The sequence below is a fragment of the Mchenga conophoros genome, linkage group LG14 (assembly GCF_057382185.1).
Source record: "Mchenga conophoros isolate Kocher_MC1m ecotype Shallow Benthic linkage group LG14, M_conophoros_male_GT1.1, whole genome shotgun sequence".
NCBI lineage: Eukaryota > Metazoa > Chordata > Actinopteri > Cichliformes > Cichlidae > Mchenga > Mchenga conophoros.
In genome coordinates this window covers 21057897-21076467 of record NC_140539.1, presented here as the reverse complement: position 1 = coordinate 21076467, position 18571 = coordinate 21057897, and the positions used below count along the sequence as shown (strand labels likewise).

Sequence of the window (18571 nt, the reverse complement as noted above, 5' to 3'; positions counted from 1 at the left end):
TTTCTCTGCCGATTTCAAACAAAAAGTGCTTCTGTTGCTTTTTTCAGACTGCACCAGAACTCATCACATCAATAGCTCACAGCGATCCTCTCCGGTTGAAGCAGGATTTAAGAGGACTGGGTTTCAAACGGCTTGCCAAGGAAAAGTTGGCTCAAGAGCTCCTCGGGAGAGTTAACCAAGCCTTGATCTGCTGAAAAGCTGCAGATACTGGGGAGCGGGGAGAGAGGGGGGAATAAAAAATAAATTAAAAAAATCCTGCAGCGATTGTCTACGTTTTAAACCCCAGCTGCGAGCGAGCCTGGTAAAGAAGCTCGGCTTCTTCACCGCAACTGTAAAGCAAATACCCTGGAGCATGTATTCACACCCCGCGAGGGAGAACTTCGGGAGAAAACATCAACAAACAATACCTTTTTTTTTTGGGGGGGGGGGGGGGGGGGCCTTACCCAGAGAGGTAACAAAGTGTTCGTGGGCACTCAGGGTTTTCATGCATCGCTTGTTCTTGTAGTCCCAGATCCTTAAGGTCTTGTCATCTGCACAGGTCACAATGAACTTGCCTCCGGGGTGGAAGAGGATCCCACGCACCCAGTTGTCATGGCCAACCTGCATGAGATACAGCAACACACATCTCATCTGATTCCTGAAGAAATATATCTTCACTTAAAGCATTTTCCCCCAAAAATATGGACGTGGCACACACAAAAACTTCAAAAATGCTCCTCACCAGCGTCATAAGGCACATGCCAGTGCTGACATCCCACATCTTGATGGTTTTGTCTCTGGAGCCGGAGAGCAGGAAGGGGCCGGGCTTCCCACTCTTCTTGGACTGGTCGGGCAGAAGGGGAGGGGATTGAAATATTAGCTTTGTGTATAGTTCATTGTTTGTACTTTATGCGGAGTATCATACTGTACCCACTGTACCAGAACACAGAGAGCAGCCTAAATTAAACACCTCTGAGCGTTTGTGTTATACGTTTGCTGGCAACTAGTCTGAGAGCACATGTGCAAACATCTGTATAACAACAGCTGTCTCTCAGCCTGCAGATTCACCCAATTCCAACAACTACGTTGGCTTGTTTAAAAAAACAACAACAAACAAACCAAAAAAACCACAACTATTTAAAGAGTACTAAAAGTCAGCTTTTGTGAACACAGGTTAGATTGGGACGACTGCTGCGAGGGAGCATGTGTGTTTAGATTTGCGAGGCTACAATCAGACACACTGAAGATCATGAGGCAGGAGGACGGGCTGATTTTGTGTGTGTGACTGGCAGCACATGGCTGTATAGCGATGGCCGCCTCGTGGCTCAATCTCCTCGCCATCATCAGTCAAAGTCTTATTTGGTTTTGATATGTTTGAAGCTACAAATATTTTTCACTAGTGATGGTTACTTATCACACATAAACTGATCTCACAGTTTGTATACAATCCTGTTAACGATTAGGTTCACGTTATGATTCAACAGCTTTTAGATGCACCCGGAGCAGAAATAACTTGAAGTAATCGTTTTCTGTTTGACTTTATGAGTCTCACAAATTGCCATGGAGGAATTCTGGTCTTCTCTTCTTTACAATGTTCCTTCAGTTCATTGAGGTTTGCTCACCGGTTTATGCACAGCACTTCAATCCGGTCTGGACTTTAATCATTGCAACGCCTTGATTATTTTCTTTTGCAACCATCCAACCTTGGGCCCTTTGTCCTGTTGCATGACCTGGTTTTAGCCAAGCCTTTATCTGTCATTCAGATTGCTTCACATCTGACTCTGGAATACTTTGGTATACAGAGGTCGTCTATATAACAAGTAGCTGCAAAACAACCTCAAATCACCACCCCTCCATTAATTCTAATGGAAACAGTAAGGCAGTACTGAGTTTTTCGTTTTTAAAAAAAAAAAAAAAAAAATACAGTTGTACCAAACTAATGCCTCCAAATATAATACATATAGATCCCAATCCCAATATATAGATCTGACCTCAGGTTTAAAATCAGGAAAAGAGGGAAAAACATATTGAACTGCAAATTCAAGTAATATTCACACCAAACAAGAAGTGATATTGTCTCACAGTATCTATGCAAAGAGGTGAACTGAGGCAAATTTGCATTAGTGAGAGTTAAAAATACTTAAAATTCAGGAAAAAATTCACACTGGGCTTCAGACTCTCGACTACGACTGTCGACTCTGCTGGTACGACCAACGCTCAGAAATGGAGGAAAAGCTTACGGCTGCTTTTTGTGGCCGGATACAGGTGTTAGAGTCAACTTCCATTTTATGTAAAGATAGGATGAACAAAAAAAATAAAGGAAAGCAATCCATGATGAGATATCACTGTGTCTTGATTCCAGTCACCTCCCACAAATGTTTACTTCTCTCACTGGCTGCTAGAAGGAAAGATTTCTGGGTTCTCAAACAGTGACTGTACTCATACAAGGCGAAACTGCACATTTGATGAGAACAAACCAACACATACACCAAAACCTGTGTGGACCTCGAGGAGTTTGGGAGAAATGAGACGTATCCGAGCAGATCTTTTACCTCCGAGCCTGTGGCGTCGAGGATGGTGGAGTAGGCACTCTCTGGTGCCCAGGAGATGCACTCCACCACATGTTCGTGCTCCCGCAGCTCAGCCTTGCATTCTTTGGAGGCCACTACCCACACGCGGACTGTCTGGTCGTTGGAGCAGCTGGCGATCAGCGTGCCGTCCTGGTTGGGTCGTACCATACGGACCCACTCCCTGTGGCCTGTGAAGGTCTTCACGCAGTAGCTAATGGACAAAAAAAACATGAGCAGTTAGAAAGCTATCAGCGTGGCTGAAAATAGTTAAAACCCAACATCAAGCTTAAGTAAAAATAAATAACACACAATGGTTTAAAGAACAGCTTAAAGGTGTCTATTGCATACCCAGTTGCCACCTCCCACATTTTCATGGTTTTATCCCTGGAGGCAGAAATAATGTGATCTCCGTTGGGCATGATGGCTACAGACGAAACATTGTGGTCGTGTCCTGGAACACAGAAAAACAAACACAACAACAACAAAGATTCAGCAAGACCCAGAACCTCTGAAAACAGGCCCAACAGCACAAGCCCACATAACATCTAAGTCTGCTGTGAAATGTAATTTAATGATTTCAGACTGCAACACATGATCCTTTTAGTCTTTCTGCTTGCAATCTGACCACCAGAATGAAAATTTAGAAACATAAATGTATTTATTTATTTAAAAACACATGCTTAGCACCAAACAAAGCCCAAACACTGTTATAATTCACCAAAAAAAAGCTGACAAGCAAGAAAGCCAACATGCTGGAGCTTTGGCACTCATTTTTGTTAGAGAATAAGAGACGCGTAATTACCTAAAGGCTGGGCCATATTTAAGCTGCTAAATAGATGAAGACAACAGTAAGCATACTCTAAAAGGCCTGTGTGTGTGTGTGTGTGTGTGTGTACGTGTGTGTGTGTACTTGCACATGCCACCAGGCTACAATAATGGGTGGCAACTACACAGAAAAGTGCTGAAGAGGGTAATTAAGCTGCTGTCCAAATCGGCACTAATCTACTTCACCAGTTGGCCTCTCTCTCCCCCTCTCTTTGTGCGTGTGTGTTTCCACCAAGATATTTAAAATTTAAAATCGGAGGAGTGGATTAAAAAGGAGGAAAGGTTGAGTGAATTAAAAGAGGACAGAGATGGTAGTAAAAAAGAAGGAGGGGGAAAATGGTGGCTAACAGAAGTAAACAGCAGGCTCAGATTAATAAAGCCATTTCCGTTGGTGAGTTCTGTGCAGCGAACCCAGCTCGTCTGTTTATAGATGTGTGCTAGCAGCTCACTCTCATTTACATCAAAAAGAAGACCGGCAACCGGTGAAATCTGTTGCTCACTTGCACAAAAACGCAGGATTTGCAACTCCAGCATGAATTTAAGAATGCTTGAGTGGGTTTAGTCTGCTCACCAGGAAGGGCTTACACCCCCATCAAAAATAAATATTCTTTTATGTCTACTTCACAGACAGCCATCAGTGGCCACTTCAGATTCAAGGTTTGAAGATGAAAAGCATTGGTAAGGTGGTCCATTAACGAGCAGGGCCAGAGGACACATTTAAAATTATTTTTTAGGTTAAGAAGAGCTGAATCCAGAGCTAACTGTACTCCCGGCTTGGGTTGGTGCCAGTTGATGCACATCAAATGTGATAACAAGCAGCACGTGTAGCACCTGAGCACTGGAACCACACGGTGCGGAAACCATAACAAAGGGGATATAAAACGGCAGCAGCTGTGATTAAGGTCCACTAGAGAAAAGAAACCGACAGCTTCATCTTCTTACCACGCATGGTCCTGATGCACTCAAAGCCTTGGAAGTCCCACAGCTTGATGGTCATGTCTGCGGAGCAGGACGCGAGCAGTTTGCCTGTGTGGTCAAAGGAGATGTCCTGCACTGAATCTGTGTGGCCCTTCAGCGTGCGTTCAAAGTCTCCTGTTTCATAGTCCCACACCTGATGGACAAAGCAAATCACTTTGTCAACATTAAGTTTGTATACCGCTGATACACTTCATTTCATCACACACCCAAACGTTGCATCGTCTGTAGCTCTGTGTTGTTGAAATTACAGTTACAACAATAAGACGCACTGATGGCAGAAGTCAAAGGAAGCACATACTGAATGCATTTTAGAGCTTGTGGCACCTTAGAGCTGCTCATCAGGGTCACAGTTTGGCCAGAAAAAAGCTAACACGTTACTGTGCCGAGTCTGAGTGTTGCAGACGGAGCACAGTATAGAAAAGTCTACTTTTCTAGCCTGAAAGCTGCTGCGTCTCTAGCTTTAAAGCAGACAGACGGTTTGTCACGAAGGGATAAACCCTTCTTGGTTCCTCTCCTGGGGTGGGGGAATTTTGGGGCAGACGGTGATGGGAGACCCCTACCATCACCTCCCCCATCCTCGTAGTTTCCTTTTCCCTCTTCCCATGAGGAAGCTACAGATGGCTGGGGGAGGTTGTCCTGGATGAATTCAGTGGTTCTCTCTCCCTCTTTTGTTGGATGTACACATTTCACACTCACACATATAACAGTACTCAGGAGCAGAGGCTAAAGCACAGCTATCCATTAACCTGTAACTCTACACTGAAAGACCGATGATTCAGACTGGCACTGATTAATAGCCTCCATTCTTTCAGTGAAAATATCGTAGATTTTTTTTAAATATCAAAGGCCGCTAATAATGTGAAGACTCTGTCCATGTGCCATTTGTGAGGAAAGCAATGAGAAAGCTCACACTTCAGTTGTTTAAATTACCCTGACATCCTGGTGGTGTACCTGAGCACACACAGAAGCATGATTTGCACGCTGTACACACATGAAAGGGTGTTATAGTTGCAAATTAAGAGAGATTTCTTACGAGCACAGCAGAAAAGGTGTCAGAGAACGTTCTGAGACGTTCCTCAGAGTGCTGTTTTTTATTTTTTCATTTTTTTTTTATTTAAACCACCGTGATCATATTCAGGTGTAAAAACCCTTTTAAAATTTTTGAGTAGATTTAGTCGTTTTACAGCCCTCAGTTAACTCCTATTTTCATGTATTTTTTCCCAAACACATAATATTTTCATGTTATGGGTTTGGTTTCTTTGTTTTTTTTTAATTTAATTTTTTAAAATTTTTGCCATGCAGAGATGTTACTTAAAATAAAGGGCAAACAGGATTTGAAACAGAAAAAAAACAACAAAACAGCTTACATCCCATGAAAAGATACAAGTACAGGGGGTTTCTAACAATGTACAACCCAAGTCAAAACTCTGATTCCTGGCTGGTTAGAGCCTACCAATAACATTTCCTGAGGTGGTCTTATGATCTGTCACAACGGCTGCAGATATTGGATTATAAAAGTACCTACACAGTGAAAAGTTACCTCCGGTCAGAACTTCCTGCATATAAAACATTTTGAGGCCCACCAAAGAAGTTTTTGCCTCTCACCAAACATGTGATGGAATTATTTAACCTTTTTTCCCCTCTATTCCCCTCCGGTATAATGGAATTAAATTTAATCAAGACGTGAGAGGTAAGGAAACACAGCTCTAAAGGGCTTAATGTGTGTGTGCAGTCTGACCTCCAAAAGCCCTCCCACCATTTACTGGCCCATAGCCAGCTTTTGTTATTGTACCATTAGCTTGGTAGTTTATGGTACAAAGTTTCAACTTGCCAGTAACATCAAGCAAAGTTACTGTTAATAACTTCAATAAATGGCATTAGAAAACATTTTAAAAACAGTCTCATTAAGAAACACTGATTTACTTAATTGCATTTATTCAAGCTTTGAATAAATTTTTACCTACTATACATTTTGTCATCATCCATTTTATTTTACTGAGTGTTCAGTGCTGCTTTGGGGATTAATAAACTAAAATATCATTTAAAAAATAAACTACAAAAGCAGAAAGATATTGAGCAGTCAGCACAAATGAAAATGAAGCTGCTTACTCCAACGATGAGCAGGCTAGTCAGCATTTTAAACATCAGTCAGTACCAGCTCTGTTTGCCCATTGAGCTGTTATAGTGCAGTACAGAGCTGGAGAGGTATTTGCTGGTGCATGAAGATCACAAACCACACAAGGTAACATATGCATTTGAAATCAAGGCTGCATGTTAAAATACTACGAGGTTAGGAATACCTGCTTTTATCAAAATGATGGTTAGTACATCAAGAGCAAAATTCTGATGAAGCTGGTTTCCTCTATAAATGAAAAGGTTTCTGAATCAGTTGCTATAGAGGAAGTTAACTTCTTCGAGTAGCAGCAAACAGAAATGTGACTACAGTTAATGACCACAAAAAGATTTACTGCTTTCTTTGTGGAGATTAAACAAATAAGACAAGGTGTTAATTAGTGAGCTTTTGAGGTGCTGTGAGGCAGATTAATCTCAGGAGAGAGCGCTACCCCACACTCCACCCCACCTCACCCAGGGTCCTCATGCAAAACCAAGCTAACATCTACTGCCTCCCACATGTTAACAGACGGCCTGATTATGAGGTCAGGCAGCTGACAAGATTCTCAGTCTGGCCTTTTCTGAGTAAAGGGGTCCGTTCCTTGTTAAAAAAAAAAAAAAAAAAAAATTAAACGCAACGGGTTTAGGAGATGAAAAGTAGGACAAATGGGGGATTCAAAGCAGGGTGCAGAGAGTGGAGGTGACAGGGAAAAGATTCGCCTGAAATCAAGGCTCAGTTTTAATATTTCGGCCTGGGGCCTCCCTGCTCCTGAGGGAGGGACAGCTGATGGCATGGAGTCATGGTGGGGCAGCTAATGGTTTAAGTGGAAGATGAATGCGCCAGGATGCTGAGAGGAGGGGGTGCAGTGGGGGGAGCGAGTTGGAGGGCGGGGCTGGAAAAGGAAGAAGATGCCAAAACGGAGTGAGAGAGAATTCCCTGCTGCGTGGGTGTAGCCAAGGAGGAGATGTACAAATGTCTGTTATTGTCTTATGAATAAAATATACAGATAAACAGCTCAGCGGAGTATTGGCATTGTTCAGTGAAGCAGTGGAGAAACGCAGCTGCAAAAATAGCCCAGAGACAGAACACAGAGTTTATATAAAGGAATCCACGAATAAATACAAGACACAGAGACAGATACTCGTATAATCCAGAGTATATCTAGCAAGGAGAGTCAAAGCAGTAAAGGGAAAGCTAAGGGAAGCATCATCCAAAGAAGAGAACAAAAGGTGTTTGAGTTAAAAATGCCACCAAGCAGGCTTTAAATTAAAAGACAAAAAAAAAAAGAAGATAATTTTTAAATCTCTAATCAGGAGGAGGTTACTGCTGTAATACTCTAAAGTCAGGGTAGATTATACCACCAAGTCCAAGAATGCAGATTCTGTTCATGTGTATTTTGATCACTGGGCCAAATTACTTCTTCAGTCTCCATAAAAGCTTTTTTTTTTTTTTATGTTTTGACAATGAAAAAATGTAAAAAGGCCACTCAATACATGAATGCCTCTTTTCACTGCCTACAATGCAAACATATCTTGTGAAAGGAAAATGCCATGTTTAAAAAAAATAATTTGTTTTTGGACACCAAAACCGTTGAAATGAAAGAATTGAACCCATCCTCTACACTTTAAAGACAGCTTACATTAAGCACAAAGTGAAAGAGCAAAACTGGACCGATAAAACAAGGTTATAAAGCAATTTTTAAACACTGATTTATGCTGCATGCATCTTTACCTCTGATATGAGGAAGCTCCCAAATCAGACACACAAACCACTCATGGAGTCATTTTTTGGGTCTTTGAAGCCATGATATACATGCAATATTGCATTTGAACATTTCTCACAAGCGTAAATGCCTGTTTTAGTCCAAACATCATGAATTAAAACATTAGCATACTCAAATATTACCCATGCAGAGCGACAGCTGTGCCATCTGTGCATGCTGGGAATAGAAGGCATCAAACACTGAATAACTGGATTTGTAGAAATTCTTCTAAAAGATGTGACACTAAACAAAATGCACATTTTCTCAACAAAGTGCACATCCACTGCTGGGATACCCATACCAGTCTACTTAACACAACTGTCTTTATTACTCTCCTTTTAAACTAAATAATTAACAGAGCTTAAAAATCCAGCTCCACTAACACAGTTTGAGACCATTTCTTAAACTTTGATTAGTACGATGCTTGAATTTAGAGACAAATATACTGAAGACAAAACTGTCAGTGTTTTTATCCCTGGAAAGCTTAAATGTTCTGAACTCATCATAAGACTCACTGGGGCCACCATCAGCAGCTATGCTGAGCAGAACAACAAACATCAGTAGATCAGGGTTATTGGATCATGTGCAAAGGGAGAGCACAGTCCTGCAGGGCTCCATTAAAAACTTCAAAAGTTATTTAGACTGTTATGTGCAACCTGAGCCCCGAGACAAATTTGTCAGTGAAATCACCTACTGCAGATTTTATCTGGAAACTCTTGGCTCTTCGACTTGAAACCAGCAGGACTGACCTTTATTGTTGCGTCCTCAGAGGCTGACACCATGACGCTGAAGACGGGGTGGAAAATTACACGGGTGACCGGACTGCGGTGGCCACTCAGCGCATACTTTTCTGGTGGGCGTGGGATCCACTCTTTGGGGTCACGCTTCTGAGTAACGGGCCCACCCAGAGTGAGCTCATCTTTAGCTTCGTTTAGTTTGGATTCAAGCTCCATCACCTAGCCAGAGAGCACAGGGACAAAAGCTGGTGAAGCATATTGAAATGTGCATTTAGGAGATACGGGAGAAGGAACATGGATTCACGAGACTATTGTTTGTGTTTAAGTTAGTATTTTACATCAACAGTGGTGTCATTGCTTTGTTTGACAGACTTCATTTCAGTGTTAACAACTGCTTGAGCACCAATATCACGAACCTTTCACAAGACTACAATCCCCACAAGCTTTCTTTGAGGAGGGAAAAAAAAAAAACCTCACAAACCTTCTTTTGTAATCTGATGACTGAGGTCCATTTTTTTTCCAAAAGGCCAGCGTACTTCTTATCCAGTTCTTCATTCTGGGGAGAAAGGTGTGAGGGGGGTATCAGAAAAACTGGCAAAGAAAGTCAAAATCGTGGGCTTAGCATAATCGGTGAGGAGCATGTTGTGTGTGTGCGCGTGTCAAGGGTGGGTAGGGGCATAGTGAGATCTGGCTATAGTTAGAAAAAAGAAAAAACAAAACAAAGAACAACAAAAAAAACCCCAAAAAGGTGTGTGTGTGTGTGGGGGGGGGGGGGGGGGGGGGAGATTATTTACACACCCTTCACAGGCCAAAACCAACTGCAGGACACTGCCAACCTACTGTATGACAAGCGCACACACACACACGCGCGCACACGCGCACACACACACACACCCCAAGTCCAAATCCTCCTCACACAAGCTAATCTCCTGCAGACAAGAAAGGCTTACAGCCTCACAGCCACACACCCGGTCCTGGAAGCAGTGGTAGAAGTTAACTTGTGGCAGACTGAAGCCTGATTCCACCTGCAGGCTTATTCCTCGAATTGGACTCTACCTTTTACGTAACTGGCTTCATGGCACAAACAGGCAACGGAGGAAACAAAACACTGTAGTGTCGCTACATATGCACCAAAGGTTAAATACCATATATGTAGAGGTTGACAGTCTCACAGAGCATGTCTTTAAAAATCTTTATTAGAAAGGCCAGCAGTGGTATGACTGAAATAGGCGGCTTGTGGCAGAGATGAGGTGCAGACCAACCAGGGATTTATTCACCACACACAACAAAATAAATTATGTTGGCCCAGTGGTGGCACGTGGTTCCAGCAGCACTCTTTGATGCTAATTACCAGCGTTTTATAGACTGCTACCAATTAACCCACAAGCCTTACCATTTTATAGGATTACATACAGCAATAAACAAACTTATCACAGCTTACCTAATAGCCTTATGAATTTTCTACAAATTACATCAAGTAAATGTTAAAAATACTATTTTCTGCAATAATTTTGTTTGAAAACATCAAACAATAAAACATGACACACCCCTTTGAGTGTATTCTCTTATACACATAGTGTCAAAGTTAGCTCTGTGCAAATACATCCTGTTTATCAAAGTAACGATGCATAGGGTCATTAAATGCCTTTAAAAAAATAATAACAATAAAAAAATCACTCTCTCATGACCTTCAGTTACACTAGTCAAAGAAAATCAACAAATCTTTGCGATAAAAACTGAAATCGAGTAATATTTGACATAAACTAAGGATTAACTTAGAACTAAAAATAAGTGTGGACAAAGCTTCAAGTTACTGCAATACAACTAAAAATTTAACTCTTAAAATGAATGAAAATAACAGTGAAACAAAAACAAACAACAAGCAAACAGCATGCTTTAGTGCACGTTTAGAGAGACTGGGATGTCTGTGAGACATGAAGTGTTGTGTTTGTATTATTAATGTAAGAAGTCAGAAACAAGTATCATATCCGTGGAGAAAAACCCCCCAAACAAAACAAAACACCACCCGCATTCTAAAAATAAGAAAAACCCCAAACTAACAAAAAAACCACACAAAACTAAACTGAAACAGGCAAACTTACTCTAGAAACTAAAGGGGGAAAAAACTAATCAAAATGCATAACCATAATAATAACCAAGCAGAGCATTTTATCTTTTTTTCTGAAATATTATTTAAAGTGTATTTAAGTATATGCTAAAGTAAATCTGAAGTGTTGCTTTGTGTTGCCTCGCTCTATAAACAATGCAACAGTTTTGGAGGACTCTATGCACATCCATGCCTTTAGGGCGCAAGTACCAAAGCATCAAAAACCCACACTGACAGACAGCCACGGGTGTCAGTGAGGGAGAAAATTAGCAGTGCGCTCCAATTTCACAGCCCCCTACTCAGCCGTGTCTGTTTCCAGACATCCTGGAGGTGTGGAGAGCTGCAGGTGATGTCGAAGCCTATATTTAACACGTTTCAGTGGCAAGAGGTGATTCCTCAGGGCTACAGGAGGTGTTAACAAGAAAGAGAGACAAAGACATGTACGGAGCCCTGTGAAGAAATCGAGCAGATCTATCTCAGATGGACTGAGTGGGGGAACCCAGTTTGGACAAGTCTGCAATCATCTAATCTGCCATCTGCCTGGACAACACACACACACACACACACACACACACACTGAGTGCCAGACTTCACTTCTGCCTACCAGCCAATTGGCAGTGGCTAATAAAAAGGCGTGCACATGTTTATCTGTGCATGCAGGTATGTATACTTTCCTTCAAAAAGGCAAGAAAATACTGGAGCATGACCTACATTAATTATTCCTACCAGTGCACTCAGTCTGTCATGACATTAACTTTAAACTGCTTCTCAAACATCCACAAAGAGCCACACCGAGGAACACTTAATTCACCAATAAGAACAAAACCCAACCACACTTTAAACGCATTAAAAGAAAAAAGGTAACATACTTAACAGTCCTAAAAAAAACAATAAAATGTTTTTTTTTTTTTAAATGCTTCATCTGTTTAGCCGAGTCCCGTCAAGGTGTGTGTGGCCGATACCCAAAAGGCTGCACCAATCCCTCTGTGCCATTCATCCATTATTCACCCTGCTTCCAAAGGCCTGTCACGTGGAGATCAAGTGGGAGAATGACAGATGAAGACACAGAAGAGAGGGGAGTGTGGTGTCATGTGAAGGCAATGGAAAAGAAAAGGTGCCACAAGGCAGAAGAGCAAGAGTGAGATGAGAAACGCTCTCAGGTGAAGAGAGCTTTAAACAAATAAGCAATAACATGGCAAACACTACACAATAAGCTCTAAAGGGCACATATTTTATTTTAGGCTCCTTACTACACTCCGTATTATGTGGAAAAAAAGATGAATGAGTTTTAAATGACAACTAACACAGGTGACTGACTGGTGTTTATTGATTTAACCTACAATAAAATGACAATTACTCAAAGTCATACTTTTCTTGTGGTTCATGTTGCTAATTTTAAGTTACTGAACACCCCAGACTGAAGATGCTTGACCTTTTCAACACGCACCCCTAAATCCAGCCAAGCAGTGAAGTCCCACCTCTTCCACTGTGAGTGCTGGATTCACATTTCTTAATTACATTAGATGTTTGGTATTTTTGTCCAAATGCATACATTATAAATAAATAAAACAACATTACAATTCACACCTGTCTAAAACAATGTCAACATAAACTGAACTTTATGTCTGGTTTGTTTTATGCATTGCTCCTAATGCTATAGCTACACCAGAAAATTCACACTAAGCAAGAAGAGGAAAGGCACATCGAGGAAAAGAACATGACCCAGATGTTGTTTTTAGGGGCTGACACAAAAGAAAAAAATGTAAGTGTAAGTGCGGCACCACTAACTCTCCACATTCCATGAGTGTCCAAAACACTCAATATAAGCAACATAAAAATAAGACTTCAGGGCCCAACATTTGTGATAGGTGTGCCTAATAAAATGGTGACAGAAGGAATTAATACATTCATATTTCATCAGAAAGGAGAACTATTAATGTTTTTTTTTTTCAAAGTATATATGTTAATATATATTAATTTAAATAAAAAAGGCTTGCAGCACAAGCCACACCAATCAGCATCCTGACCAGGAGCAGGTGCTCCAGGTCACACTCCTGAACATACTGACAAAAATGTTCATGATGGGAAATAAAGTGGAAATCAACACCTACTGTTTGTTTAAATTGGTCTGATTGGCTGTGTGGATGTATGTGTCTGTCCTTAATCTACTCACATTATCCAATTCCGCCTCCTTCTTGAAGGTGGAGTATGCTTCTTCATATCCATTGGAACGTAGATAATCGGCTATGGCTCGATTTCTGGAAAACAGACAAAGAGGAACCATAATTAGTCGTTCCTGATTAGCAGACAAGATAGTAGTTAAGCTGCCACCAGAAACGACGATGCAAGTAATGAAGCTGCATTCAACAGGGTGAAACAAAGACAGAAAAATCATCAGGTTCAGGAAACGTGCCAGACAAAGACACTTTATATGCTTTTCACACTCCCAGACTGTTATCATACTATATAATAATAAAAATGCTTACTTAACACTACCAATAGAAAAATACACACTCTCCTCACTCACTCTTACACTCACACACGCACACCCACCCCTCTCCACCCATCTGACAAAAATTGAGAACATATCTGTCTGGCTTCTATAATGAGCTCTTGTTGCTGTGGGCAAATAATGGGAATGGACGACTCCCCTGTCATGTACATATAGGGAAAATGAAAGCCAGTGTACATCCCACCATCACCTACTTGCACAGAGAAGGAAAACAGAGAGAAATCATGGAGGTGGGAAGGAATAACCCCTGTGACCTCTACGAGCTTCTGGCTGTTGTTATTTTAAAAACAGTCGATCTCCTGAGTTTAAGAACCAAATCTGCAGATGTTCAAAGACACCAGATCTTTTCAGCAAGACGGCACAAAAGGTGGTGTGAGGATGGTGACAGCAGTGCACAACAGTCCTACTATTTCAAATATGTGAAGAGAGATGGCTAGATAGGAAAGACAATAGAGTAGTGAGGCAGAGCAGGGACAGAGGAAGCTACCTTCATTCTTCCTGTTTTTGTCTTCTAGGGAAACCCAAAGACCCCTGTGGGGCACACGGCAAACGTACACATGCACACACGCACGCACGTCTGGTTCATGACTGCAGCCTCAGCAGCAGTTCAATTTACCAAGAGTTATTAATGAGGTTCAAGTCAGTATCAAACAGTTCGCCTTTTTATTTTCCACCTAATTAGACTCTCAGGAGGGTGCACAACAAAAGTGGATTATATATTTAAATTCTTCCACTTGGTGATTTTGCAATTTCAATTATAATTTGAGCCTGAGCATAATTTAATGTTCTTGTGGCAACTACCAGTTTAACTGCGACAAAGCAATTTGATAATGTTTTAATCAGACCTTCATTTATTATCCAGTACAGCTCCACTTACAATGTGGACACTGCCATGCAGGTGTTTCATTGTGTTTTACTATTGAGGTGCTGTACAGACATTTGATTCACTACTGAATAAATAGTCACTGCTTGTCTGACCCATTCACCGAAGTTTCCCACATACTCATGTTTGGTTTGTGTGTGCACTTGTACTTGGTTGATGAGTGCATGACTACATGAATGTTCTTCACCTGGTGGAGGTGAAGAAGCCTCAGCCAAACTCTAAACCATCAGCAAGCCTGCTCTCTTCAGCATTAAACTGGGAACTGCGGACATTTTTGAGCAAGCAGCTGAAGTTCCCAGACCATGTGACACCAACCTTCTTGAGGCCAGGTGTTTTACACACACAAGCTTCTTCCAAGCAGGTCCTTCTATTTAGCCTCACAGTTTCCCAAGAATATTGCATGGAAAAAGCAAACGAATGCATATGGCTGAAGTACTGAGAACTGACAAATCAGTGCCGGAGGAGCGGCTGGAGAATGTACTGTGAGCCCATAGAAGTGGGATGCTGATGTTTAGCTGCCTGCTCCCTTTGTAAGACCTAGACCTTTTTTGGCATCAGAGGTGCTGCAAAGGTGAAGGCCATCAAATCTGTACAAAGGGCCCCCAGGTGAATTTGAATCAAAAGGTCCAATGGTGGGTCAATGCTGCTGGGAAACAAGTCTGGGCCTGATTAATCCTGGCTGGGTCACCTTAGCAAGGGGAGACCAGAAACCCCCGATGATCTCAGGATAGAACAGCAATGTGTCCCACCACATCTATGAATGCATCTAGAAACCATCACTGCTAGACCTCAAATTCTAAAGACACAAATTTCCATTATACTGTGTTCAATAAGCCTGTCCATTTAAAGTTTGACTTTGCAAGCATAAATTAGAAGAACTGATCAGCTTCTATTGCTACAATTTTTTCAAGTATTTTTTCATTAATAGCATATGTTATATTTATATTAACTGAATTGCCCACCTAAACTCAATGAGCAACAAAAAAAAGCGCAAAGCTCATGATCAGGCAAGTGGCAAGGCAAGTTTATTTATTTAGCACCTTTCAAACACTGAAATCACTAAATGTGCTTTCTAAGATTTGGGGGGGGGGGGGGACGACCTTTCTTCAGGGTCAATTTGGATTTGTGTTTTCTTAAACCTTTTCCAGCTCCACCTTCAGTCTCATATCACCTACCTACCAAACCAAACAAAGACCAATATAAAACTGAACCGCCTTAAAAAGAAATGCAAATTTCTTTAAACTTATATACAATATTTTCTGGGTCCTCCTGCTCCCTTGGACACCATTTATGCCAGGAGATGCCAGACAAGCTGTCAGGCAGGCGCTGCTTTGAGGTGCCAATGTGACGGGGGTGTGGGGGGGTACAATCTGTCAGCCCAGCCTGTGCCCCCTGCACCCTCTCGGTCAGGGTTGAGCACAGAAACCCGCTTCTCTCTGCCCACCAGAATCCTTGTGACAACAGGCCCAGACCTTATTAAGGCTCAAGGTTAGCAGGAGGTTATCTACTCCTCTGACAGCCTGTTCAAAGCCTAGAAGACAACCAAAGGGAGGGGGGAAGCACAAAGTCTTGAGTATATAAGCAGGTGAGGAGGAGGAGGAGCTGAGGCACAGAGGATGCCTTTGATATGGTGATTGATGTATCCATGATCTCTATCGCACCACAAGAAGGTGCAGAAGGTCACTTATTTATATGTAAACCATCTGGTGGAGCAGGACTGTGCATTTGACGTTCCACACAAATCTCTGGCAATTATGAAAAGACTTTTGTCTTTAGCAATGGTGCTCTCATTCAGACCTTTGTAGAGTGGAGTGGGTCTAAAGGAATTAGGTCTCCTGCATTTATAGCAAAGCATCACACTTTCCAAAAGGGTGCAGCTACATTAGTTGATCTTAAGACGAAAATAATGGAAATACAGACTTTCGTCAGCAAGACTAGTGAAATCAATTTAGCTGTTAACAAACACTTCAGTTTCAGATTATTCTTTAAAGTTTTACAAACACACAATATTTAAAATATTAATTTATTGTGTTAAATGATCATGATCAATATTGGAGCAGGATATCTCGGAAAAAAAAAGAAAAAAAAGAATGACAAATAACTAAGAACAAACAGCTACACAGCCAGACGAATGAACAAAGGGAGGGATGACACACACACACACACACCCACACAATCAGAAGTGGTCAACAGAGATCCACACTGCTCAAATCAGTCATTGACATAGGGGATGCAGAGCTGACGGCTGCCACTTCACACTGGATGTGCCAAATTTAAAAAAAAAAAAAAAAAAAAAAAAAGAAACAAAACGAGTCTTTAACCATCTATAATCCTCATGACTGTGATGAAAAGAGAATGGGGGAGAGAGAAATAAAAATGGGGAGGTGTACAAATATCAACAGAAGGAGAACAGAGTTTCCATGGTTACAAGCAGCCCACAGCTAGATGACTCGATAAGGAGACAGTGAGAAAGAGGGCAGGGCGAGTAACGTGGCCAGCCAGGCCAGAGAGAAGTGAGGAACAAGAACAATAGATGGCCTGAAAGCCTGCACTGGAAGTCCCTGCTTCAGTGAGATCTCCGTGATGACATCAGGGGATGAAATACGAGATTAATCACTCAAACTATTCAGAAACTCTCACACCAGCATCTGCTTACAAGTGTTAGCAATCTAGTGTCATTAAGCAAAAGCCTACGCAAGCCTCACGTGGGTTATAATACTAGCATGCTTCATCAGACCTCTACGCTTTCTTAGGCGCTACAAACGCTTGATGGTCCCAGAAGAAAAGCCTGTGATGCAGAGAAGAAAAACAGGGATGAGAGGAGGAAGAGATGCATGACCTCATCCTTCTGAGAAGAGAGGGAGTCAGGCATCCAGCTCGTCTGCCAGTGACATCACTTCCTCGCAGTTCCCACTCCACTTTTGCTTCCTTTTAGAAATGAGAAGCACGAACACAGCCTCCCCTGAAGCTAAACTAAATCAAACAAATAAAGCAGATTGTTCAATTACCCAATATTTATTGCTCTCATTTAATATTTTTATTAAAGATTTATAACACCGCTGTCAGCATACTAACTAAATAATACTGCACAGAAAGATTGTCGCTCAGGTTTTAAATGAAAAATGCTGGTCTATGAGCCCAACATTAACTTCGCCATGCAGTACGCTGGACGTTAGCAGGACAGCCAAAACAATAACAAACCAACAGGAAAGAAAGAGCAGTTTGGGGGTATTTCCCAGCTCCTCTAGACAAACAACTTTTCTTTGTTTGCTAGCTTTTCACTTGACTGCAAACAGTAGTCAAATTACACAACGTGACTAAAGTCTCCTCACTTGTTTAGCTTCACTTGAGACATTATATCAAGGTTGTTGGTAAAGTGCAATGCTGGTTGGGAAGCTTTTATTATACCCATTAGCGCTACACATGATGTGAATGTGCAGGAAAAGGAGAAAGCAATATGACTGTAAAGTAGGGCAGGGCAATATGGCCAAAAATATTTATCACAATATATATTTTAAAATTTGCAATAATGATATAACTGATGATATAATTGACGCGAGACAAAATACTTTACAACTCCACAACTTTATTAGTGCAAAAAAAAAACCCCCAAAAAAAAACCATCAGTGTATTTTCACTTAAACAAGCAGCTGTTTTTTTATGTGCATTAAAGCTATACACAAATTTAACAGTGGAAATGCAAATTCCTTGCTGACAGTTTAACCAAAAGGCATTTCCAGTGGAAATGGGCCGACATCTCCTGAGCATAACCATGTATAATATCCACAAAACTTAAAAAGAGGTTTTACACACAATACGGTAATATTATGTTGAAGCACAGTACGTATTACTCCGCAAGGCTCCGCCTACGATAGCCGTAATGCTCCGACAATCCATCAAGCGGTGCGGGTTTGTAGCTTAGCAAAGTTCTGTTGTTAATTCTGGCTCCTGATTTTTCAGATCAGACTAATGTTCTTTAGATTATTAACTAGTTTAGTATGAAAAACTGAACGCAACACTCCATAAAGCACGTCATATATAAATGTGTGGCTATCATTTAATTTATTGACATGCCCAGTGATTACAGCAGAGCATAGAAATTAAT

The 18571-nt window shown here is 41.3% G+C and overlaps 1 protein-coding gene across 3 annotated transcripts in view; it reads right to left on the bottom strand.

Moving 5' to 3' along the window:
- The window catches only part of LOC146559664 (lissencephaly-1 homolog), a 39255-nt gene that overhangs the window by 3937 nt on the left and 16747 nt on the right, over positions 1-18571 (bottom strand). For all 3 annotated transcript variants that reach the window (XM_085243329.1, XM_085243331.1, XM_085243330.1), the window contains exons 3-10: positions 13245-13329; positions 9446-9520; positions 8977-9183; positions 4317-4485; positions 2898-3000; positions 2532-2760; positions 722-823; positions 444-600 (exon numbers count right to left, since the gene is read on the bottom strand). In XM_085243329.1, coding sequence (XP_085099455.1) covers positions 444-600; positions 722-823; positions 2532-2760; positions 2898-3000; positions 4317-4485; positions 8977-9183; positions 9446-9520; positions 13245-13329 — 1127 coding nt within the window. The remainder of the gene's footprint in view (positions 1-443; positions 601-721; positions 824-2531; positions 2761-2897; positions 3001-4316; positions 4486-8976; positions 9184-9445; positions 9521-13244; positions 13330-18571) is intronic.